Below are 25,656 nucleotides of genomic sequence, written 5' to 3'. Positions count from 1 at the left end.
CCCAATAAAGCAGAGCAAACGCTCGAAAATTGCATAAAATAACACGGAAAACAGTTTTTTACTGATCAACACTGCCCTTGACCGTGTGACTACAGCCGTAGGGGTACAGAGGGTCTTTTTCTGTCGGTTTCCATACCAATCCAATAGGAACAATTTGTGTCATGCTCCACAAAAAAGGCAGCTTGCCGTTTGTCATACAATGACCTACAGGCTTCCAGTATCAGAGCTGTCTCTGAAGAATAATTGCCTTTGCTGCCCATAATGACCCATCAGAGTTCAACCCTCATTAGAAAACGAAAAAAATATAAAAAACTAACGGGATAATGAGTCGAGCTGCCTCTTCCTCTGATTCATGTGGTACTGCCAGTTACTGAGAGCATTGTCCTGCTTCTGTAGATGCGTGAAAGCTTCTTTCTTCTGCTGGAGTTTCCATTCTTCATCGTATGATTCAAGAACGCCAAACTGGGGTGTATCTTGTATAAGCTGGGCGACCTAACAACAAGGGGCATCCAAAACAATCAATTTATACACTTTAGACATATATAAGAACACCATCAACTCTTCCAAAAGTGACTGTCCTTCAGGAATCTAGCTCATTCATGCATTACATGGACAGTCCACTGATTTCAACGGGCCGTGTACAGTTTTATTTTAGTTGCTGCAGTAGAAATGAGAGCCCTCCTCGGTGACATATGCTCTCAAGCCTTACTATTAGGACATCAGCTTACCCTTATTCCATTCCTATTTTAATTAGGGAAAAATACAGAGAGGCCGGTCAATTTCCAGTGTGGGGTTGCCCTTTTCTGGGCAGTTACTCCAGTTGCTCACCCAGTTATTATAGTTTGAGACAGGTTTGTTTTTTTTATATATAAAATTTGAATACTAATAAAATTGAAATTTTTAATTAAAGAATGCAGTACAATTTTCTGCAAGTCTCTATCAGCTTAATCTATAGCATAAAGCTCAAAGTAAACCTAGTAACACCCTGTTTCTTTAGGCTTTTAGGTCCAATATCCTGCCCTGATTAATTACTTTATATATCTTTATAGTGGTTGGAGCTCAGTTTCACTGATACAAGCACAGAGTAAAATCAGAGGGTCTCAAAGTTTAAATAAAATAAATGATTTTAAAAAATCATCACAAAAAAATGCATTTTTTTACACTTTTTTATCAAAGTAGAGAAAAAAAGCATATAAAACATATATGACTACTAGAGATGAGCGAATCTCTAATGACTACACTTGTCCAGAACTGTATAAAAAGTTATACCCTGTATTGATTTTAACAGTGACAGCCATAAAAAAATATACATATACATTTCGAAATAGATTCATTGATGCATCCCCACATACTAAAACATTCATATAAATTAAATGCTATCATAGCAATTCATCCTAGAGAGTGTCAGGAGGGGACTTGTGGTCATCGGCGGTGTTGCGCTGGCGAGGTGGTGTCGCCCGGGGGTCTCCTGGGGTGGTTGGCGTTCGGTGTCGGGCATGGTGGCTGCAGCGCAGCTGGGCGGGGCCTTGGCAGCCGGCCTCGGAGTTCCCCTGTTAGGGGGCGCAGCCAGAGGAGTTTATGCATTACTGTCTGGCTCGTCACCAGGTTCCGCCCCGACCTAGGCGGGGCTTTGGGTATTTAGCTCTGCAGACACTGTCAGTCCCTGCCAGTGGGTGCTAATTGTTCTCCAGCTAACACCCGCTCAGGTTGCTCGCTCCAGTCCCCTGTCCCGGTTGGCTCTGACCTATTTGTCTCCTTCTGGATTCTTTGTTAGTTCTTTGGTGGAATCTGTCCTACTTAGTTCTAAATTGGATTTGGTGATATTCTGTCTAGTTTGTCTCTCCTGTCCCTGTCCCCGGGGTTCCTTCAGTGCAGGGTAGGGACCGACACCCAGTTGTCGCCCTGGGGTTTAGCCCAGGGGGGCAAGTAGGTAGGGACAGAGGAGAGGGTTGGTTGTAAGGACTTCCTGTCATCTGTTCCTAAACCAGTCCTGACAGAGAGAACAAGATTTCAAATAGTTACATAACCTTAAAGGAGTTGTGCCAAGTTATAAAGTGATCCGCTAGCCACAGGATAACCATAATAAGGTGTTATGGGAAGACAGGTAACGGGAAAGAAACATGGAACTGGAGGTTCATTGTCAACAATAAAGGAATCATCATAATTTTAGTTTTACAAAGAGGAATCTTATAAACAAAAGACAAGAAGAAAGAAGATCCCTTTAGAAATAGTAATTAGAAGTATTCTGCCTGCAAAGATAATGAATTCATGGTCTTCTGAAACTTGCCTGTAAGTCTCCTCTTGCAGTGGCTTCTTGTCTCAGCTCCTGTAAACTCCCTAGAATGTTGTGCGGCAGAAGCTGATCCCGTGTGTCACACAAAGGGACTTCTGCACCTAAAACAAGACATGCATTAATTCTAATTTAAAGGGGTTGTCCAGAGAAACATACCCAAATCCAGTCAGTGGTGACAGAGCCTCTACTTCCAACCGGGCTCCAACATTAATTCGAGTGGGAAAATCATTCTGCATCAGCCGCGACAAAGAAGCGGGTCGGCTTAGTTATTGCAATAAGCCAGTCAGCCAGCACCGTACAATTATGTCATTGACTCCAGAAGGTGGAGGAAGCTCTATACCCAAAGAGCTGGTGTCAGAACCAAGCTGGAGGTGGACTGAATAAGGGCAAGTATTAGAGTTGAACGAACATACTCTGCCGAGCTTGATGCTCGTTCGAGTATTAGCGTAGTCGATGGTGCTCGTTACTCGAACGAGTATCAAGTCGCGTTCGACCCCGCCCCAGTTTTTGGCTCCTCCCCGCTGTGACTTGTCTGTTTTGGCCCCTCCCCGCCGCAGCGCGTGTCATTGGCAAATTTTTTGTCTGGTAGGCGAGAGGGAGGGGTTGGGAGAGAGGAGAGAGGGAGAGACGAATCAAGATAAAAAAAAAAAAAAGCTCGGCACTCGGCGTCCCACATACAAAAATGCTCGAGTCTCCCATTGTAGTCAATGGGGTTCGTTACTCGAGTAGAGCTCTCGAATTTTACGAAAAGCTTGACTCGAATAACGCGGACCCGAGCATTTGGGTGCTCGTTCATCTCTAGCAAGTATGTTTCGCAAGACATGCCTGCAAGGTAAGTGTCCTTCTTTTGTACTTCTCTAAAACTTTGGGCTGTACATTTAGATAGCGGAGATATTTTTCTACAACTTAGTAATTGGGTGATAGATTTCTCCAGTCAAGGGTCTCTAGATTTGTGTTCAATATTGCAAACATTAAAGCAACCTGATAGGAAGTGATGGCACACCGCTGATTGGTGAGGGTCTGGACGCCCAGACAGGTGAAACCCACTTAAAAGGGATTTCTAAGACTTTAAAGGGGTTGTCCAGTTGCCAAAAAACTTTTTTAATTGTAGGTTCAAATGTGTTAAAATAACAAAAGGTAGGGATACTAACAGTCCTTATCTGGTAATCCAGCGCAGCAGCCCGGCGGTTCTCCTGATCTTTGTCTATCACCTGACCGCTGCAGCCAATCAGAGGCCGCAACAGTCAGGTGCCCTTCTCCTTGTATCATGATTCTCAGTATCTGGGCAGCGGTTAGGTGGTAGCTGTTCCATAACAAACACTAGGACCACCACAGGGTTGCAGCCCTGGGGGAGGGTATAGGTAAGTACCCCTGCTTTTGTTATTTCAACACATTTGCATCTATAATTTAGAAACATATATATAAAAAACAATTATTGACCAGCAACCGGGCAACCCCCTTTGATATTCAATATTAAATCAGTGGAGGTCTGACTCCCGGTCTCCCCCACTGTACAAGCACTGCAGTCTCTTCTTTGTATACCAGGTACAGCGCCATACATTTTGTAGAGGTTGTGCCTGGTACTCCAGCTTAGTCCCATTCACTTATATGTTGTAGTTCTATGGATGTGGCTATCATTTTAGATTACTCCATGGGCCATGGGGAAAGACTGCAGGATCAGGATACACAGAGGGTTTACAGTATGTACAAAAAGCTCTGTATATACCTACCCGTGCACTCCCTTCTAGCTTCCCCAAACGTCTCGCTAACCTACATTCAGTAGAGTTGCGAAATTCATATAAGGAGTAGCACTTTGCACAACACAAGTCCCATTACATGTAAAGACAATACATAAATCCACAGTAACAACATCATACTTTTTCTCAGCACCACTATGGCATACCAGAGAAAGCCTGGCTTTTGCTTGCAGACCCTGGTGGCACTGGACGTGCTACAAGCAATCGCCTCTTTCTACTCTCTTCTTGATGATGAAGCTTCCGAATTAAGATCTGCTTTCTTACAGGAGCCTTCTGTTCTTCTTTAGGGGGTCGTGGAGGGTGAAGCTATGAGATGATAAAAAGGTAATTAGAATGGGATTATAATTTGCTCAGATACATACGGCTTAGGGTACTTTTACAAGGACTATCATTGAAAAATCACTAAACGATGATCGTACTGAACGGCCGCTGTGTTGAGAGAATGGAGAGGGGCAGAGTACAGCGAGGAGTGAAATCTCCTCCAGCCTCCCCGCCCCCCTACTGGCCGCTCTGTCAGAGATCCAGCGATACTCGCTCCTGTGCAGCAGCACGGGAGCGAGTACATGTGAGGACGAGTGTCAGGCATCGTTTGTGTATGGGCAGTTACTAAGGGGGTAAAAGGGCTTGTGCATTACTAGGGTACCCCGATGCTCGGAACCCCCACAACGAGTCAGAGCATAGCTGAGAATCATTGGAATGTTCACCATGTAATTCTACATTTGCCCAGCAGGGGCCACTGCAGGAAAAAGTATGGCTTTACAACTGCAGAAATTAGTTGTGAAATAGTTTTCACTAGTTGTTGAAACCATTCGGCAGGAATATTGGCCCTTGCGGACAGGAAGCTTCTTGCAGCTGGTACAAATTAGACAGAGGTACTGACGTTTTTGGAACACCTGACAGGAATGGTTTACGGATTCATGCTGCCTGCGCCAAATTTTGACCTCCCATGAGCAGGGTGCAAAAGAAATTTGGATTCATCTGACCAGGCGCTGTTTTGCCACTGCTAAGTGGTTCATGTTTTGCAATCTTTTGCGCACTGGAGGCTTGTTTTTCTGTTTCTCTTAGACAGCAATAGTACCCAAACCATTGTCTGTTATAGCCCAATCAGGAACGACTTGTGCATTTGGACACGTGTTAGAGCACCAGTATTGTATTCAGCTGCAATCTGCTTGACTGCGCAATGCTGGTTGATAAGAATGATTCTTGACACCCTCCTCTGACCCCTTTGCTAATGTTTTTACTCAAGGACACCATCTTCTGTATGCCCTCAACACTGTTGCACGAGAAAACTCACAAGGTTGTTCGTTTCTGCTCAACTAGCTGGTCTGATTGGTTCGTACAGGACCCTAACACCTGCTTAGAGCCTTCATCTGTGTGACAGGGGCCTGTTTGAGCCAATGAGCACTTTCTTTCACCGTCAATGAAAGCGCTCATTACTTACTAAGCAGAGTCTGTTAATGAGCTAATTTTACATAGTTGCACTCAAAGGCCGATAACTTTATTTTTCCATAGATGAAGCTCTATGAGGGCTTTCAGCAGGACAAGTTGTAGTTTTTATTTGTATCATTTTGGGGTACATATAGCTCTTTTGATCACTTTTTTTGCTTTTTTTGGGAGGCAAAATGAAACAAAATAAGCATTTTGCTTCAGTTTTTGTAGGGTTTTTTGTTTTCTGCTGTGCAGGATAAATAGTGTGTTCAATTCATTGTACAGGTCATAACAGATACGATGATACCAAATATGTGGGATTTGAATTTTTATACAAACGGGAGTGTGCAAAAAAGTGTTTTTTCTGGGGGTTTTCTTTACTTTTTTTTTACATTTTTTACTTTTTTACAATGTTATGTCTCTGTAGGGGACTTGAACCATAAAAGCTATGATTGCTATGATAATGCACTGCAGTACTTCTGTACTGCAATGCATTATCACGCAAAGTAGTGATGACAAGCTATGGCAAGAGCGGACACCAGTGTATGGCGTCCGGTTGCCACAGCAATCTATCAGCCCTCCATGAATACATTGAGCGCACTCCGTCTGTGAACCCTTTACATGCCACAATGTACATTGATCGCAGGATGTATCTGGTTAGGAGCGGAGATGTATGTTCTAATCGATCCCCGCTGTTGCAGCAGGACGACGGTTATCAGTCACAGCTGGCTCCTATGACGGGATGATAAGCTTACGTCTTGTTGCATTAAAAAAACAGCCAGGACATAAACTTACATCCTATAGTGTTAAGGGGTTAATAGTAAGATTATGTCCCGAAGCAGAAGGTCGTCTCCAACTCTTTTTTCTTCTCCATGCTTCTACAAGAAATGCCTAACGAGCCTGACAGCACTGTAGTGTGGAGGGTGAGCTGATGACATTTTCCTTTTTCTATAAGGTTTTGTTCCTGTCTGACTCACAAGATATGATAACAATCCAAGTGACTCCAAACAACCAAAACTTTTTGAATGTAGTGCATGACAGAGGTTTACCCTCATCCACTCTCAGTTCGATTATTGCAACTCGTTGCTGACCTCCTCCGCACCAGACTCTACCCTCTCCAATCCATCCTGAGTGCGGCAATCAGGCTCATCTTCCTGTCCAGCCGCTACTCAGACGCCTCTGCCCTGTGCCGGTCACTGCACTGGCTGCCCGTCAAATACAGAATTCAATTCAAACTCACCACCATTATCCATAAAGCTCTCCACAGCGCCGCACAGTCCTACATTGCCTCCCTCATCCCAATCCACCACCCAGCCCGGGCTCTCTGCTCTGCTAATAAAAAAAATCAGACTGAGTGCCCCTTTAGTTCAAACCTCTCATTCCCGCCTCCAAGACTTCTCCAGAGCAGCACCAGTCCTCTGGAACGCGCTACCCCAATCTATCCAGGCAATCCCTGACTCACAAAACTTCAGGTGTGCTCTAAAAACGGACCTCTTCATGGAGGCATACCAAATCTTCTAAGCCAAACTCTTCTGTACCCCCCTGATAACATGCTCCCTGACCTACTGACTGCAATCCCTGCTAGCCGCAATAAACCGCTCCTGCAGTCATACTGATTCAGCCACTATACCACTGAACCTGACCATTTGTCTATGTGTATAGCATCCCTCACTCTCCACCCCGCCATACCGTGCACATCTCCAGCCACTTTACCTTCTGTATCACCCCATTATCTGTAGTATTTAAAGGGGTTGTCCCGCGGCAGCAAGTGGGTCTATACACTTCTGTATGGCCATAATAATGCACTTTGTAATGTACATTGTGCATTAATTATGAGCCATACAGAAGTTATAAAAAGTTTTATACTTACCTGCTCCGTTGCTGGCGTCCTCGTTCCCATGGAGCCGACTAATTTTCGCCCTCCGATGGCCAAATTAGCCGCGCTTGCGCAGTCCGGGTCTTCTTCTTTTCTGAATGGGGCTCCGTGTAGCTCCGTGTAGCTCCGCCCCGTCACGTGCCGATTCCAGCCAATCAGGAGGCTGGAATCGGCAATGGACCGCACAGAAGCCCTGCGGTCCATGGAGACAGAGGATCCCGGCGGCCATCTTCAGCAGGTGAGTATGAAGACGCCGGACCGCCGGGATTCAGGTAAGCGCTGTGCGGGTTGTTTTTTTAACCCCTGCATCGGGGTTGTCTCGCGCCGAACGGGGGGGGGGGGTTAAAAAAAAAAAAAACCCCGTTTCGGCGCGGGACAACCCCTTTAAGCTCGTTAGAGCAGGACCCTCACCCCTACTGTCTCCATCAACTGATTACTACATGTAACAGTGGTTTTTGTATTTTTGTACGTTTGTCTTTCTGTAACCTCCTGTTTTTGTAAGTGCTGTGGAATATGTTGGCGCTATATAAATAAAGACTATTATTACCTTCTCCAGATCCTCCAGCCTGATAGCCAGAGCCTGGATCTCATCACCTTTAAGCACGGTGCTTATGGCTGGCTCGGTCTGTTCTGGTACGGGAGAGGTAGGCTGCTCAAACGCCTTCAACTTCTTCTTCTCTGCAACATAATAAACATATCTATATAAAACAGAGGTCATCAAATGGGATACTAGAAACTGGAGACCCTTCCACTGGTTCCCCTTACGATATATACTAGGCCTTGAAATCTGCAGCCAGAATGCAAAACTTGCTATATTTCAGTAAATCGGAAGTCCGAGCCATTAATCATTAATTGACTATTATATTTGGTGGACCTTTTGACTATCATTGGGGAAGGGGTGCAGTATAAAAGCAAAGAGCAAGATGTTTGGGAGGAAAACTCTTGAGTCAAAGTGTCATGACTAGAAGAAGCCTTTATGTTGCTCACCTGCAAGTCATTGCATGTGATTATTGCTCACTGTCACTTTGAAGGCAGTGGATCGCTACTGTACCTACCTGTCCGGTGATTAGAAGTTATTACCCATTTGTCATATTTAAAGGGAACCTGTTACCAGGTCCGTGCTGCCCGAACCTTGAGCACCATGCACCCGGGACAGATGTGCCCACTCAGTCCATGTATGTTTTATTCTGAAACACTGTTGCTTTTCACAAAGAAGCATACAAAGAAGTTTGACTCAGACCTCAGCTAGAACGGAGCTCCGAGCCAAAGAGGTGGGCCGCGCCGGACTCTTCCGGCCAGGTCAACAAGCCTCACAAACGAGTTTAGGACAGCGCCCCGAGAATGTGAATATATGAAAACAAAAGTGCTACAAAAAGTTACGATTCACCTGGTGCTGAAGCCCTCACGGACAGGCTGCCACATCTCTGGTCCTAGTTCGCCTTCTAAATAGTATGACACTTGTCCATGCCGCCACTAGATTCCTGTAGGGGTCCACATGGACCAAGAGAGCGTCTGGGGAAAGTCCAGGGTACCCGGTACCTGGGCCGCAATTTAGGAAGAGACCCACTTACAAACTTGGAGCGCAGGCTTTTCTGTAACCTGTCTTTTCCCAGGTCATCACTGACAGCCCTGACATACACAAGCATGGAGTAGAGCTGTCACTCCTGATGCTGCGAGCGGAGAGAACCTGGCACAGCCGACCCTTAAGACTCAAGAGCTCAAACTTCTCATAGTTTTTTCTAAAGTGTTGCTGGGGTTGTGTGAGGGCTTGTTTTTTGCTTGGTGACTTGTAGTTTTTATTGGTATCATTTTGTATTTTTGCAGACAGCGTTCACCGTGCAGAATTAAAACTGTGATATTTTATTAAAATTGGCCTCTTATGGACGCCACAATACCAATTTTTAATTCTTTTTTGGGGGGGATGCAACAATTGTACATTTTTTGTTTAAACCTCTAGCGTTTTTATTTTTTTCACAAAAATGAGAAAATCTCTATTTTGCTTATTCTTTTGTGCCGACAAGGGACTTGAACTGGTGATCGTTTGATTGCTTATACAGTATAATGCAATACTAGAGTATTGCATTATACTGTATTCTGACTGATGTTCTATTAGGATGTGCCACAAACACATGTAAAAATAAAATCACTCGTGGCAGCCCTGGGGGCCTTCAGAACAACCCAGGTTTGCGATGACATCTGGATGACACCCTGTGATCTCATCGTGGAGAGTCGTTTAGAACATCTGAGTCCCAATCCCAATTTAAAGGTCGCTGTCAGAATTGACAGTGGTATGGCTGCTGCAGCTTGTTTGTAGACAGGCGCGACCTGCCAAGTGATGCCAGGAGCAGACTGCAGCAGGCGGTAGAGGATGAATGGGGGGGGAACGTTGAGAGGTAACTGCTCATTTGTTATTTTAATGCATGAGGGACCCGGTGACACAGGTTTCCCTTAACGCAGACAACCCCTTTAAGCCTAAAGGGCACACATGTACGCCTTATAGGTACAGTGCTTGTATGAAGAGTGAACGGGAGCCGATCTGGTGCTGACTGTCTTCGACAGCTGACAAAAGTCCGCAACAGCCATAGTCAGTGCATAACTGTAAACCCTTTAAATGCCCTGATTAGCCTTCAGGGGTCCCGAATGGCCCTCTCAATGAGATCGCGGGGTGCTTTTGGTCATTATGACAGCCGAGGTCTTCTGAAGGAGTCCAGGACTGCCAGTGCGTCAAGAGGGGTGTCGTGTCTCCTTAAGGAGAGCACCCAAAAAGTGTGTGGAGACACCTAGAGGGATTCCCAAGGAGAGCTGTGAGAAGACACCCGAGAGGTGAGTGAGGAGACTTATTTGGCCATGCACGCTCCTCTGGGTAATTTATGCAAATAAGGAAGATGGAATAATACCTCTGCAGCGCCACCTATTGGATGCCATTAATACCTGTCAGAATACAGTATAATACAATATAAAGGTCAGCTGCACACTACCCGGTCCGATTTCGGATGCAGGATACCGCACTGGAATCCGGCCCTGTGCCTGGCTGGTGACCCCGCGTACCTGGCATTTCTTTCCTTGAGCAGGCGGCCTTCTGTATTGCAGATGGTCTGGCCACGAGCTGTTGGGCATGCGCAGTACAGATTTTTTAAATTTTAAACCCCTGCTTTTTCATCTGGTGATCACGCAGAATCCACGACCTTTCTGCATTGTCAATTGCAGTAAGGCCGGGGGTCAGATGGCTTCCATTGACTTCAATGGAAGCAGTCCAAGTGGAATCCGCTCAAAAATAGAGCATGCTGCGATTTTTCCTCCGCGAGTGGAAAATTGCAGCTGATTTCCACTCGTATACAGGAAAAAGCGCTTTTCCATTGCATGTTATAGAAGGTATTTGCTGCAGAACCCGGAGGCGGACACCAGCTCTGGATTCCGCAATGCAAATCCGGTCGTGTGCAGCCAGCCTATGAGTGTTCACACAATCAAGTTCAAGTCCATTTAAGGGATTAAAAAAGTAAATACTAGTGGGAAAAAGTTTTTTTTCATTATATTTAAAAAAAATAAAGGATATTAAAAGTAAAAAAAAAAAAAAATTCCCATATTAAACATTAAAAATCTCTCCCCCCAAAAAGACAAAACACATATGTGGTATCGCTCTGGCCATAAAAATCTGATCTATCAAAACAATGCATTATTAATCCCGAATAGAGAACGTCATCAGAGAAGAAAAATATACAAACACAAGAACTGCGGTTTTTCGGTCACCCTGTCTCAACAGGTCCGTACCCTACCCTCCCACCCCCAAAAACAAATGGTGAAATTACAGGATTTTTTTCTATTTCCTTCCACTTAGAAATTTTTTAAAGTTTTTCAGTTCATTATACATTAAATAGTACCAACGAAAAATACAACTGAGACAGCAATAAACAAGCCCCCAGCAAGCGCAAAAATAAAAGTTATGATTTTTGGAAGTGTAGAACAAAAAAAAAACAAAAAAAATTCGAAAAAATAAATAAATAAAATAGAAAAAATAAAAATGGCCACGTCCTTAAGGCCGCTTTCACACGGTCGCGTAAATTGTCTGAGTTTTGCACATCGTGAGAGACACAAATCTCGCACAAATATGAACCCCATTCTCATATACATTAGCGCCTTTTTTTACTGCATCTCGGTGCTGGAAAATAATGGTGACATGTCCTAGCTGTGGGCGTTTCCCGGGAACGCCTCGCTTATTGTTTTCAATTGGGCCGTCAAAACATTGCACGGCTGGTGAGGTGCGCACAAGTGCGATGCAAGGTTTCTGAAAGCCGCGCCAAAGGATCGCAACTTCCCTGAAGTGATGCAAGAAGTTTTTGACATAAAGACGCCTCGCATCCTCTGGAAAATAGATATTGCGCTCGCCTGTGTCAAAAAAACTAAGGCTTACTTCACACGTAGCGCGGTATGGCCGTGAATCCCACCCCCATGTGACGCTCCCCACCATGTGAATTAACCGCGGATGCCAGGCGTTTTCACATGAAAACAGCCTCACATGGCTTCGCGGATCCGCTGGTGTGGCTAAAAACAATAGGAGACCTCGCATCGTGTGCGCCTAGGACGCAGTGCGCTGCTGCGGCCGTCCCCTTTGGAGACAATGGCGCTGCGGTGCGAGGGCACACAGGAAGATAGAACATGCCATTTGTTTCCCGCATCGCAGTGCCAGGCAGGAGAATGTCGCTCATGTGTAGGACCCCAGTCATAAGAATGGCCTTCATATGCGTGCGTCTCACGTTTTTAAACGGCCTTTTCAAACACATTCGACAACACTGATCGAAAAGAAGCGGGGGGGGGGAACCAAAAACGCTGCAATGCACTAAAATAGAGCTGACACGTTCAGAAAGCGCGGCACTTTTAACGCTCGCCTGAGACGCCCCACTGAAATCAATGGAGGCGTTTACAATGTTTTTACCGGGTGCTTCAAACATTGTGCTCAATGCTATAAAAAGAGTGCCCTAAGGGGTTAAGGTACAGCGCCCTCCACCTGTGCCCTAAGGGGTTAAGGTACAGCGCCCTCCACCTGCGCCCTAAGGGGTTAAGGTACAGCGCCCTCCACCTGCGCCCTAAGGGGTTAAGGTACAGCGCCCTCCACCTGTGCCCTAAGGGGTTAAGGTACAGCGCCCTCCACCTGCGCCCTAAGGGGTTAAGGTACAGCGCCCTCCACCTGCGCCCTAAGGGGTTAAGGTACAGCGCCCTCCACCTGCGCCCTAAGGGGTTAAGGTACAGCGCCCTCCACCTGCGCCCCAAGGGGTTAAGGTACAGCGCCCTCCACCTGCGCCCCAAGGGGTTAAGGTACAGCGCCCTCCACTTGCGCCCCAAGGGGTTAAGGTACAGCGCCCTCCACCTGTGCCCCAAGGGGTTAAGGTACAGCGCCCTCCACCTGCGCCCCAAGGGGTTAAGGTACAGCGCCCTCCACCTGCGCCCCAAGGGGTTAAGGTACAGCGCCCTCCACCTGCGCCCCAAGGGGTTAAGGTACAGCGCCCTCCACCTGCGCCCCAAGGGGTTAAGGTACAGCGCCCTCCACCTGCGCCCCAAGGGGTTAAGGTACAGCGCCCTCCACCTGCGCCCCAAGGGGTTAAGGTACAGCGCCCTCCACCTGCGCCCTAAGGGGTTAAGGTACAGCGCCCTCCACCTGCGCCCCAAGGGGTTAAGGTACAGCGCCCTCCACCTGCGCCCTAAGGGGTTAAGGTACAGCGCCCTCCACCTGCGCCCCAAGGGGTTAAGGTACAGCGCCCTCCACCTGCGCCCCAAGGGGTTAAGGTACAGCGCCCTCCACCTGCGCCCCAAGGGGTTAAGGTACAGCGCCCTCCACCTGCGCCCCAAGGGGTTAAGGTACAGCGCCCTCCACCTGCGCCCCAAGGGGTTAAGGTACAGCGCCCTCCACCTGCGCCCTAAGGGGTTAAGGTACAGCGCCCTCCACCTGCGCCCTAAGGGGTTAAGGTACAGCGCCCTCCACCTGCGCCCTAAGGGGTTAAGGTACAGCGCCCTCCACCTGCGCCCTAAGGGGTTAAGGTACAGCGCCCTCCACCTGCGCCCTAAGGGGTTAAGGTACAGCGCCCTCCACCTGCATGAGCTGCCATAGTGTTAGTGCACATCTACATCATGAACACAGCAGCTCCGGCAGGGCACACCACACCCCCTGTGACCGGCCTCCTGGCACCGGCTGCACATACACTTCATTACCCGGAGTCTTGGTGCGAGACTCCCTTTTCCCAGATTTGTTCGCCATGCTGTCCTCCGTATCTATGGTAACGGTACACAAGCCGGTTATGCGCATGCTCCGTTCTTCCTGTGAACTACAAGACCCATATGCCTTTGCGAGCACGGCGGCAGCGGCGGCACCGCCTACCTACGTCCTTCTCCGTGCGCAGTGAAGGCGGCTCCTGTAGGGGGCGTGACAGGATCTGCGCTCTCTGTTAAAACTACATGGGAATCCCCTGTGTTGTGTGGATGGAGTGCCCCCTCTATTACCTGACGCTGGGCACATGGCAGGGTGGTGGGACTGGTACATGACTGGGGACATTTCTTAGTGCATCATGAGACTAAGGAGCATTGACAGAGTACTCCTCCAAGGGACCTTAGCAGACCCTGCCTTCAAGAGTACCTTCATGCTGGGTTCTCACAGGGCGTATCCCTGATGGATATCTCGTGGTTTGGCCACAGCGGAAAAACATGAGATTTCCGCGTGGGAGAGCGCTGCTTCAAAACCAGCGGCACTTAGCCACGGCTTTGGGAGTGCCTTGGCCGCATGCTTTTCCGTTGCGGCCGGCGCTCCAATAGAGGAGAGCGCGGCTGCAAAGGGGAAAAAAAAAAAGAATGGACGTGCTGCAGCCGGCGAATCTGCACCGCAATGCCGGCTTTGCCGCAGTGGATTCGGCATCCCGTGTGGACGAGATTTCTGACAAATCTTGTCCACATGGCCGGCGAAACCCAGGATTAGCAGCCGCAGGCGGATTCGCCGTGGCAAAATTCCGGATGGAATTTCCACGGCAAATCCGCCCTGTGTGAACCCAGCCTAAGGGGCTTTCCAGGGAGAATACTACCGATCTTCAGCATAGGTCATCAATAGTTGATCGGCTGGAGTCCATAACTCGGGACCCCGACCAATCAGCTGATAGTGCACCCACTGACAGCCCCACAATTACACAAGTCGGAGCGGAAGCAGGGGTAGTTTCCACTCTGACCTCTGTGTAGCGGCCGGCGCTGGAGCTCCAGTCTTTGATTATCCAATTTTTGGGAACATTTTACATTTTGATCACTTTTTATTCCATTTCCTCTAGAGAAAAAATTAACAAAATCCGCAATTCTGGAATGACTGTTATTTTATAAATGGTGCTCTCCATGTGGTCTAAATTCTGTTCAATCAGTTAGGCCGGCGGCACACGGACGGGTCGGATTCCGGCTCTGACCCCGACCAGTAACCCCACATATGTTCACTTTTTGTATTTCAGATAACAGCGAACACTCGCTGCCGGTCATGCGCAATATAGTTTTTTTCTTATTTATTTTTGCTGCGCGGTCGCTAGGCGATCACATGGGTAGCCGCAACCTATCCGCAATGTCAGACGCAGATGGGCTGCAGGTTGGACGAATCCCATTGACCTCGATGGAAGCCGCGCATGCAGATTACACACGGAAATAGAATATCATGCGACTTCTCTGCGCATGTGAAGAAAAAAAGCAAAGTTTTCTATAGCATGTTCTGAACAGTATTTACTGCAGATCCTCCGTGCGGATTCCGCAGCAGATATCCCTTCGTGTGCAGCCGGCCTTGTGCTGACACCAAATTTGATGTTCTTTTTCTATTTTATGGCATTTTTTCCCTGGAACATGGAAAGGCACTTTAAAAGGGGGTTTAGCCGAAAGCACTACTCTTCCTCATGTAGCCCTTTATGGGCTGCTGTGTGGTTTCACTATTACACTGGGGGCCGCTGTGGGGTCTCAATAATACACTAGGGTCCACAGTGGGGTGTCACTTATACATTGAGGGACGCTGTGGGGTGTCACTATTACACTTGGGGCCGCCGTGGGGTGTCACTAATACCCTGGGGGCCACTGTGTGGTGTCACAAATGCAATGGGGGCCACTAGGGGTCTCAATCTTACAGTGAAACCGCTGTGGGGTCTCACTATTACAGTGGGGACCGCTGTGGGGTCTCACTATTACACTGGAGGCCGCTGTGGGGTCTCACTAATACACTGGGGGCCACTGTGGAATCTCACTATTACACTTGGGGCTGCTGTGGGGTCTCACTAATAGACCGGGGTTCGCTGTGGGGTCTCACTATTACACTGGGTCCACTGTGGGGTCTCACTATTACACTTGGGGCCGCTGTGGGGTCTCACTATTACTCTGGAGACCGCTGTGGGGTCTCACTAATACACTTGGGGCCACTGTGGACTCTCACTATTACACTTGGGGCTGTGAGGTCTCACTAATACAGTGGGACCACTGTGGGGTCTCACTAATACACTGGGGGCCACTGTGGGGTCTCACTATTACAATGTGGGCCGCTGTGGGGTCTCACTATTACAATAGGGGGCCGCTGTGGGGTCCCACTATTACACTGGGGGCTGCTGTAGGGTATAACTAATACACTGGAGGCTGCTGTGGGGTCTCACTAATACACCAGAGTTCGCTGTGGGGTGTCACTATTACCCTGGGGCCACTGTGGGGTCTCACTATTACACTTGGGGCCACTGTGGGGTCTCACTGTTACAATGGGGGCCGCCGTGGGGTGTCACTAATATACTTGGGGCCGCTATGGGGTGTCACTAATGCACTCGGAGCCGTTGTGGAGTGTCCCTATTGCACTGGGGGCCACTGTCGGGACTCACTAATACACTGGGGGCCACTGTGGAGTGGCACAATCACACTGGGAGCCGCTGTGGTGTGTCACCAATACACTGTAGGCCGTTGCGGGGTCTCAGTATTACACTGGGAGCCACTGGGGGGGTCTTACTAATACACTGGGGGCTGCTGTGAGGTGTCACTAATACACTGAAGGGCCGCTGTGGGGTCTCACTGTTACACCTGGGGCTGCTGTCCAGTGTCACTAATACACTGCGGGCCGCTGTTCGGTCTCACTGATACACTGAGAGGCTACTGTTGGGTCTTAGTATTACATTATGGGCCGCTGTGTGGTTTCACTATTAAACTGGGAACCGCTGTGGGTAGTCACTAATACACATGGGTCTGCTATTGTGTTTCACTAATACACTGGGGGCCACTGTGGGGTCTCAATAATACACTGGGGTCCACAGTGGGGTGTCACTTATACATTGGGGGCGGCTGTGGGGTGTCACTATTACACTTGTAGCCGCCGTGGGGTGTCACCAATACCCTGGGGGCCACTGTGTGGTGTTACAAATCAATGGGCGCCGCTGTGGGGTCTCACTATCACAGTGGGGACCGCTGTGGGGTCTCACTAATACACTGGGGTCCACTGTGGAGTCTCACTATTAGACTTGGGGCCGCTGTGGGGTCTCACTATTACACTGGGCGCTGCTGTGAGGTTTCACTAATACACTGGAGGCTGCTGTGGAGTGTCACAATTACAATTGGGGCCGCTGTGGCGTGTCACAATTACAATTGGGGCCGCTGTAGGGTGTCACAAATACACTGGGGGCTGCTGTGGGGTCTCACTAATCCACTGCGGTACACTGTGGGGTCTCACTATTACACTGGGACCCGCAGTGCGGTCTCTCTGTTACACTGGGGGGCGCTTTGCGGTGTCACTAATACACTAGGGGCCACTGTGGGGTGTCACTAATATATTGGGGGCTACTGTGGGGTCTCACTAATACACTGGGGGACGCTGTGGGGTGTCACTAATACCCTGGGGGCCATTGTGGGGTGTCACTAATACCCTGGGGGCCACTGTGGGGTGTCGCTAATACACTGGGGGCCACTGTGGGGTGTCACTAATACATTGGGGGCTGCTTTTGGGTCTCAGTATTATACTGTGGGCCGCTGTGGGGTCTCACTATTACACTGGGGGCTGCTGTGGGGTCTCACTTATACAGTGAGGGCCACTGTGGGGTGTCAGTATTACACACAGAGCCACCGTGGGGTGTCACTAATACCCTGGGGGCCACTGTGGGGTGTCACTTATACCCTGGGGGCCATTGTGGGGTGTCACTAATACCCTTGGGGCCACTGTGGGGTGTCGCTAATACACTGGGGGCCACTGTGGGGTCTCAGTAATATATTGGGGGCTGCTGTCGGGTCTCAATATTACAGTGGGGGACGCTGTGGGGTCCCACTATTACACTGGGGGCTGCTGTAGGGTATAACTAATACACTGGAGGCTGCTGTGGGGTCTCACTAATACACCAGAGTTCGCTGTGGGGTGTCACTATTACCCTGGGGCCACTGTGGGGTCTCACTATTACACTTGGGGCCACTGTGGGGTCTCACTGTTACAATGGGGGCCGCCGTGGGGTGTCACTAATATACTTGGGGCCGCTATGGGGTGTCACTAATGCACTCGGAGCCGTTGTGGAGTGTCCCTATTGCACTGGGGGCCACTGTCGGGACTCACTAATACACTGGGGGCCACTGTGGAGTGGCACAATCACACTGGGAGCCGCTGTGGTGTGTCACCAATACACTGTAGGCCGTTGCGGGGTCTCAGTATTACACTGGGAGCCACTGGGGGGGTCTTACTAATACACTGGGGGCCAAGGTAGGGTCTTACTAATACACTGGGGGCTGCTGTGAGGTGTCACTAATACACTGAAGGGCCGCTGTGGGGTCTCACTGTTACACCTGGGGCTGCTGTCCAGTGTCACTAATACACTGCGGGCCGCTGTTCGGTCTCACTGATACACTGAGAGGCTACTGTTGGGTCTTAGTATTACATTATGGGCCGCTGTGTGGTTTCACTATTAAACTGGGAACCGCTGTGGGTAGTCACTAATACACATGGGTCTGCTATTGTGTTTCACTAATACACTGGGGGCCACTGTGGGGTCTCAATAATACACTGGGGTCCACAGTGGGGTGTCACTTATACATTGGGGGCGGCTGTGGGGTGTCACTATTACACTTGTAGCCGCCGTGGGGTGTCACTAATACCCTGGGGGCCACTGTGTGGTGTTACAAATCAATGGGCGCCGCTGTGGGGTCTCACTATCACAGTGGGGACCGCTGTGGGGTCTCACTAATACACTGGGGTCCACTGTGGAGTCTCACTATTAGACTTGGGGCCGCTGTGGGGTCTCACTATTACACTGGGCGCTGCTGTGAGGTTTCACTAATACACTGGAGGCTGCTGTGGAGTGTCACAATTACAATTGGGGCCGCTGTGGCGTGTCACAATTACAATTGGGGCCGCTGTAGGGTGTCACAAATACACTGGGGGCTGCTGTGGGGTCTCACTAATCCACTGCGGTACACTGTGGGGTCTCACTATTACACTGGGACCCGCAGTGCGGTCTCTCTGTTACACTGGGGGGCGCTTTGCGATGTCACTAATACACTAGGGGCCACTGTGGGGTGTCACTAATATATTGGGGGCTACTGTGGGGTCTCACTAATACACTGGGGGACACTGTGGGGTGTCACTAATACCCTGGGGGCCATTGTGGGGTGTCACTAATACCCTGGGGGCCACTGTGGGGTGTCGCTAATACACTGGGGGCCACTGTGGGGTGTCACTAATACTTTTGGGGCTGCTTTTGGGTCTCAGTATTATACTGTGGGCCGCTGTGGGGTCTCACTATTACACTGGGGGCTGCTGTGGGGTCTCACTTATACAGTGAGGGCCACTGTGGGGTGTCAGTATTACACACAGAGCCACCGTGGGGTGTCACTAATACCCTGGGGGCCACTGTGGGGTGTCACTAATACCCTGGGGGCCATTGTGGGGTGTCACTAATACCCTTGGGGCCACTGTGGGGTGTCGCTAATACACTGGGGGCCACTGTGGGGTCTCAGTAATATATTGGGGGCTGCTGTCGGGTCTCAATATTACAGTGGGGGACGCTGTGGGGTCTCACTATTACACTGGGGGCCGCTGTGGGGTTTCACTAATACCCTGGGGGCCACTGTGGAGTCTCACTATTACACTGGGGTCCGCTGTGGGGTCTCACTAGTACAGTGGGGCTGCTGTGGGGTCTCGATAATACACTGTAAGCCTCTGTGGGGTTTCACTATTACAATGGGGGCCTCTGTGGGGTTTCACTATTACAATGGGGGCCGCTGTGGGGTCTCACTATTACAATGGGGGCCGCTGTGGGGTCTCACTATTACACTGTGGGCAGGTGTGGGGTCTCACTAATACACTGGAGGCTGCTGTGGGGTCTCACTAATACACTGGGGTCCGCTGTGGGGTGTCACTATTACACTCAGGGCCACTGTGGGGTCTAACTATTACACTGGGGGCCACTATGGGGTCTCATTCTTACAATGGGGTCTGCCTTGGAATGTCACTAATATTCTGGGGGCCACCGTGGGGTTTCAGTAATACAAGTGGGGCCACTGTGTAGTGGCACTATTACACTGGGGGCCACTGTGGGGTGTCATCAATACACCGTTCGCTGCCGTGGAATCTCAGTAATACACTGGGGGCCTCTGTGGGGTCTCACTATTACACTGGGGGCCACTGCGAGGGGTGGGGGTCTCACTAATACACTGAGGGCCACTGTAGGGACTCACTAATACAGTGGGCCGCTGTGGGTTCTTACTAACACACTGGGGGCTGCTGTGGGGTCTCACTAATCCACTGGGGGCTGCTGAGGGGTCTCACTAATCCTCTGGGGTATGCTGTGGGGTGTCACTATTACTCTGGGAGACGCTTTGGTGTCTCACTGTTACACTGGGGGCCACTTTGGGGTATCACTAATATGCTAGCGGCCGCTGTGTGGTGTCACTAATACACTGGGGGCTGTTGTGGGGTCCCACTATTACACTGGGTGCCAGTGTGGGGTCTCACTGTTACACTGGGGGCAACTGTCGAGTGTAACTAATACACTGAGGGCCGCTGTGGGGTGTCACTAATACCTTGGGGCTGCTGTTGGGTCTCAGTATTATACTGTGGGCCACTGTGGGGTCTCACTATTACACTGTGGGTCACTGTGGCTAGTCACTAAAACACTTGGGGCTGCTGTGGGGTGTCACTTATACACTGGGGGCCACTGTGGGGTCTCAATAATACCCTGGGGGCCGCTGTAGGGTGCAACTTATACCTTGGGGGCCGCTGTGGGGTTTCACTAATACACTGGGGGTCACTGTCAGGTCTCACTGATATATTGCCGGCGGCTGTGGGCCGGCACTATTACACTGGGGTCCGCTGTGCGGTGTTACCAATAAACCAGTGGCTGCTGTGGGGTCTCGCTAATACACTTGGGGACGCTGTGGCGTGTCACAATTACAATTGGGGCCGCTGTGGGGTGTTACAAATACACTGGGGGCTGCTGTGGGGTTTCACTAATCCACTGGGGTACACTGTGGGGTCTCACTATTACACTGGGAGCCGCTGTGACGTCTATCTGTTACATTGGGGGCCGTTTTGGGGTGTCACTAATACACTTGGGGCCGCTCTGGGGTGTCACTAATATATTGGGGGCTGCTGGGGGGTCTCACTATTACACTGGGGGCCGCTTTTGGGGTCTCACTGTTACACTTGGGGCCGCTGTTGGCTGTCACTAATACCCTGGGGCTGCTCTGGGGTCTCACTAATACATTGGGGTCTACTTTTGGGTCTCAGTATTATACTGTGGGCCGCTGTGGGGTCTCACTATTACACCGGGGGCCACTGTGGGTAGTCACTAATACACTCGGGGCTGCTGTGGGGTCTCACTTATAAATTGAGGGCCACTGTGAGGTGTCACTATTACAGACGGGGCCGCCGTGGGGTGTCACTAATACCCTGGGGGTCCACTGTGGGGTGTCACTAATACACTGGGGGCCACTGTAGGGTCTCACTGATTTATTGGGGGCTGCTGTGGGGACTCACTATTACACTGGGGGCCACTGTGGGGTCTCACTATTACAATATGGGCCGCTGTGGGGTCTCACTATTACACTGGGGGCTGCTGTGGGGTCTCACTAATAGACCGGGGTTCGCTGTGGGGTCTCACTATTACACTGGGTCCACTGTGGGGTCTCACTATTACACTTGGGGCCGCTGTGGGGTCTCACTATTACTCTGGAGACCGCTTTGGGGTCTCACTAATACACTTGGGGCCACTGTGGACTCTCCCTATTACACTTGGGGCTGTGAGGTCTCACTAATACAGTGGGGCCACTGTGGGGTCTCACTAATACACTGGGGGCCACTGTGGGGTCTCACTATTACAATGTGGGCCGCTGTGGGGTCTCACTATTACAATAGGGGGCCGCTGTGGGGTCCCACTATTACACTGGGGGCTGCTGTAGGGTCTAACTAATACACTGGAGGCTGCTGTGGGGTCTCACTAATACACCAGAGTTCGCTGTGGGGTGTCACTATTACCCTGGGGCCACTGTGGGGTCTCACTATTACACTTGGGGCCACTGTGGGGTCTCACTGTTACAATGGGGGCCGCCGTGGGTTGTCACTAATATGCTTGGGGCCGCTATGGGGTGTCACTAATGCACTCGGAGCCGTTGTGGAGTGTCCCTATTGCACTGGGGGCCACTGTCGGGACTCACTAATACACTGGGGGCCACTGTGGAGTGGCACAATCACACTGGGAGCCGCTGTGGTGTGTCACCAATACACTGTAGGCCGTTGCGGGGTCTCAGTATTACACTGGGAGCCACTGGGGGGGTCTTACTAATACACTGGGGGCCAAGGTAGGGTCTTACTAATACACTGGGGGCTGCTGTGAGGTGTCACTAATACACTGAAGGGCCGCTGTGGGGTCTCACTGTTACACCTGGGGCTGCTGTCCAGTGTCACTAATACACTGCGGGCCGCTGTTCGGTCTCACTGATACACTGAGAGGCTACTGTTGGGTCTTAGTATTACATTATGGGCCGCTGTGTGGTTTCACTATTAAACTGGGGACCGCTGTGGGTAGTCACTAATACACATGGGTCTGCTATTGTGTTTCACTAATACACTGGGGGCCACTGTGGGGTCTCAATAATACACTGGGGTCCACAGTGGGGTGTCACTTATACATTGGGGGCGGCTGTGGGGTGTCACTATTACACTTGTAGCCGCCGTGGGGTGTCACTAATACCCTGGGGGCCACTGTGTGGTGTTACAAATCAATGGGCGCCGCTGTGGGGTCTCACTATCACAGTGGGGACCGCTGTGGGGTCTCACTAATACACTGGGGGCCACTGTGGAGTCTCACTATTAGACTTGGGGCCGCTGTGGGGTCTCACTATTACACTGGGCGCTGCTGTGAGGTTTCACTAATACACTGGAGGCTGCTGTGGGGTCTCACCAATACACCGGGGTTCGCTGTGGGGTATCACTATTACACTGGGGCCACTGTGGGGTCTCACTATTACACTTGGGGTTCGCTGTGTGGTCTCACTGTTACAATGGGGGCCGCCGTGGGGTGTCACTAATATACTTTGGGCCACTATGGGGTGTCACAAATGCACTCAGAGCCGTTGGGGGCTGTCACTATTACACTGGGGGCCACTGTGGAGTGGCACTATTACACAGGGGGGCACTGTGGGGTGTTACCAATACACCGGTGGCTGCGGTGGGGTCTCGCTAATACACTGAGGGGCCGCTGTGGCGTGTCACAATTACAATTGGGGCCGCTGTGGCGTGTCACAATTACAATTGGGGCCGCTGTAGGGTGTCACAAATACACTGTGGGCTGCTGTGGGGTCTCACTAATCCTCTGCGGTACACTGTGGGGTCTCACTATTACACTGGGACCCGCAGTGCGGTCTCTCTGTTACACTGGGGGGCGCTTTGCGGTGTCACTAATACACTAGGGGCCACTGTGGGGTGTCACTAATATATTGGGGGCTACTGTGGGGTCTCACTAATACACTGGGGGACGCTGTGGGGTGTCACTAATACTTTGGGGGCTGCTTTTGGGTCTCAGTATTATACTGTGGGCCGCTGTGGGGTCTCACTATTACACTGGGGGCTGCTGTGGGGTCTCACTTATACAGTGAGGGCCACTGTGGGGTGTCAGTATTACACACAGAGCCACCGTGGGGTGTCACTAATACCCTGGGGGCCACTGTGGGGTGTCACTAATACCCTGGGGGCCATTGTGGGTTGTCACTAATACCCTGGGGGCCACTGTGGGGTGTCGCTAATACACTGGGGGCCACTGTGGGGTCTCAGTAATATATTGGGGGCTGCTGTCGGGTCTCAATATTACAGTGGGGGACGCTGTGGGGTCTCACTATTACACTGGGGGCCGCTGTGGGGTTTCACTAATACCCTGGGGGCCACTGTGGAGTCTCACTATTACACTGGGGTCCGCTGTGGGGTCTCACTAGTACAGTGGGGCTGCTGTGGGGTCTCGATAATACACTGTAAGCCTCTGTGGGGTTTCACTATTACAATGGGGGCCTCTGTGGGGTTTCACTATTACAATGGGGGCCGCTGTGGGGTCTCACTATTACAATGGGGGCCGCTGTGGGGTCTCACTATTACACTGTGGGCAGGTGTGGGGTCTCACTAATACACTGGAGGCTGCTGTGGGGTCTCACTAATACACTGGGGTCCGCTGTGGGGTGTCACTATTACACTCAGGGCCACTGTGGGGTCTAACTATTACACTGGGGGCCACTATGGGGTCTCATTCTTACAATGGGGTCTGCCTTGGAATGTCACTAATATTCTGGGGGCCACCGTGGGGTTTCAGTAATACAAGTGGGGCCACTGTGTAGTGGCACTATTACACTGGGGGCCACTGTGGGGTGTCACCAATACACCGTTCGCTGCCGTGGAATCTCAGTAATACACTGGGGGCCTCTGTGGGGTCTCACTATTACACTGGGGGCCACTGCGAGGGGTGGGGGTCTCACTAATACACTGAAGGCCACTGTAGGGACTCACTAATACAGTGGGCCGCTGTGGGTTCTTACTAACACACTGGGGGCTGCTGTGGGGTCTCACTAATCCACTGGGGGCTGCTGAGGGGTCTCACTAATCCTCTGGGGTATGCTGTGGGGTGTCACTATTACTCTGGGAGACGCTTTGGTGTCTCACTGTTACACTGGGGGCCACTTTGGGGTATCACTAATATGCTAGCGGCCGCTGTGTGGTGTCACTAATACACTGGGGGCTGTTGTGGGGTCCCACTATTACACTGGGTGCCAGTGTGGGGTCTCACTGTTACACTGGGGGCAACTGTCGAGTGTAACTAATACACTGAGGGCCGCTGTGGGGTGTCACTAATACCTTGGGGCTGCTGTTGGGTCTCAGTATTATACTGTGGGCCACAGTGGGGTCTCACTATTACACTGTGGGTCACTGTGGCTAGTCACTAAAACACTTGGGGCTGCTGTGGGGTGTCACTAATACACTGGGGGCCACTGTGGGGTCTCAATAATACCCTGGGGGCCGCTGTAGGGTGCAACTTATACCTTGGGGGCCGCTGTGGGGTTTCACTAATACACTGGGGGTCACTGTCAGGTCTCACTGATATATTGCCGGCGGCTGTGGGCCGGCACTATTACACTGGGGTCCGCTGTGCGGTGTTACCAATAAACCAGTGGCTGCTGTGGGGTCTCGCTAATACACTTGGGGACGCTGTGGCGTGTCACAATTACAATTAGGGCCGCTGTGGGGTGTTACAAATACACTGGGGGCTGCTGTGGGGTTTCACTAATCCACTGGGGTACACTGTGGGGTCTCACTATTACACTGGGAGCCGCTGTGACGTCTATCTGTTACATTGGGGGCCGTTTTGGGGTGTCACTAATACACTTGGGGCCGCTCTGGGGTGTCACTAATATATTGGGGGCTGCTGGGGGGTCTCACTATTACACTGGGGGCCGCTTTTGGGGTCTCACTGTTACACTTGGGGCCGCTGTTGGCTGTCACTAATACCCTGGGGCCGCTCTGGGGTCTCACTAATACATTGGGGTCTACTTTTGGGTCTCAGTATTATACTGTGGGCCGCTGTGGGGTCTCATTATTACACCGGGGCCACTGTGGGTAGTCACTAATACACTCGGGGCTGCTGTGGGGTCTCACTTATAAATTGAGGGCCACTGTGAGGTGTCACTATTACAGACGGGGCCGCCGTGGGGTGTCACTAATACCCTGGGGGTCCACTGTGGGGTGTCACTAATACACTGGGGGCCACTGTAGGGTCTCACTGATTTATTGGGGGCTGCTGTGAGGTCTCACTATTACACTGGGG

The 25,656-nt window shown here is 50.6% G+C and overlaps 1 protein-coding gene across 1 annotated transcript in view; it reads right to left on the bottom strand.

The window, feature by feature from the left end:
* MYCBPAP (MYCBP associated protein) overlaps positions 1-13,607 on the bottom strand; it is a 59,964-nt gene extending 46,357 nt beyond the window's left edge. Inside the window, 5 exon segments of the mRNA XM_066586084.1 lie at positions 318-492; positions 2,288-2,394; positions 4,197-4,356; positions 7,902-8,032; positions 13,556-13,607. Coding sequence (XP_066442181.1) covers positions 318-492; positions 2,288-2,394; positions 4,197-4,356; positions 7,902-8,032; positions 13,556-13,601 — 619 coding nt within the window. The 5' untranslated portion in view covers positions 13,602-13,607.
* Positions 13,608-25,656: the final 12,049 nt, after the last annotated feature.

The sequence above is a fragment of the Eleutherodactylus coqui genome, chromosome 13 (genome assembly GCF_035609145.1).
Source record: "Eleutherodactylus coqui strain aEleCoq1 chromosome 13, aEleCoq1.hap1, whole genome shotgun sequence".
NCBI classification, from domain to species: Eukaryota; Metazoa; Chordata; class Amphibia; order Anura; family Eleutherodactylidae; genus Eleutherodactylus; species Eleutherodactylus coqui.
This window is presented reverse-complemented; position numbering and strand designations above follow the sequence as displayed.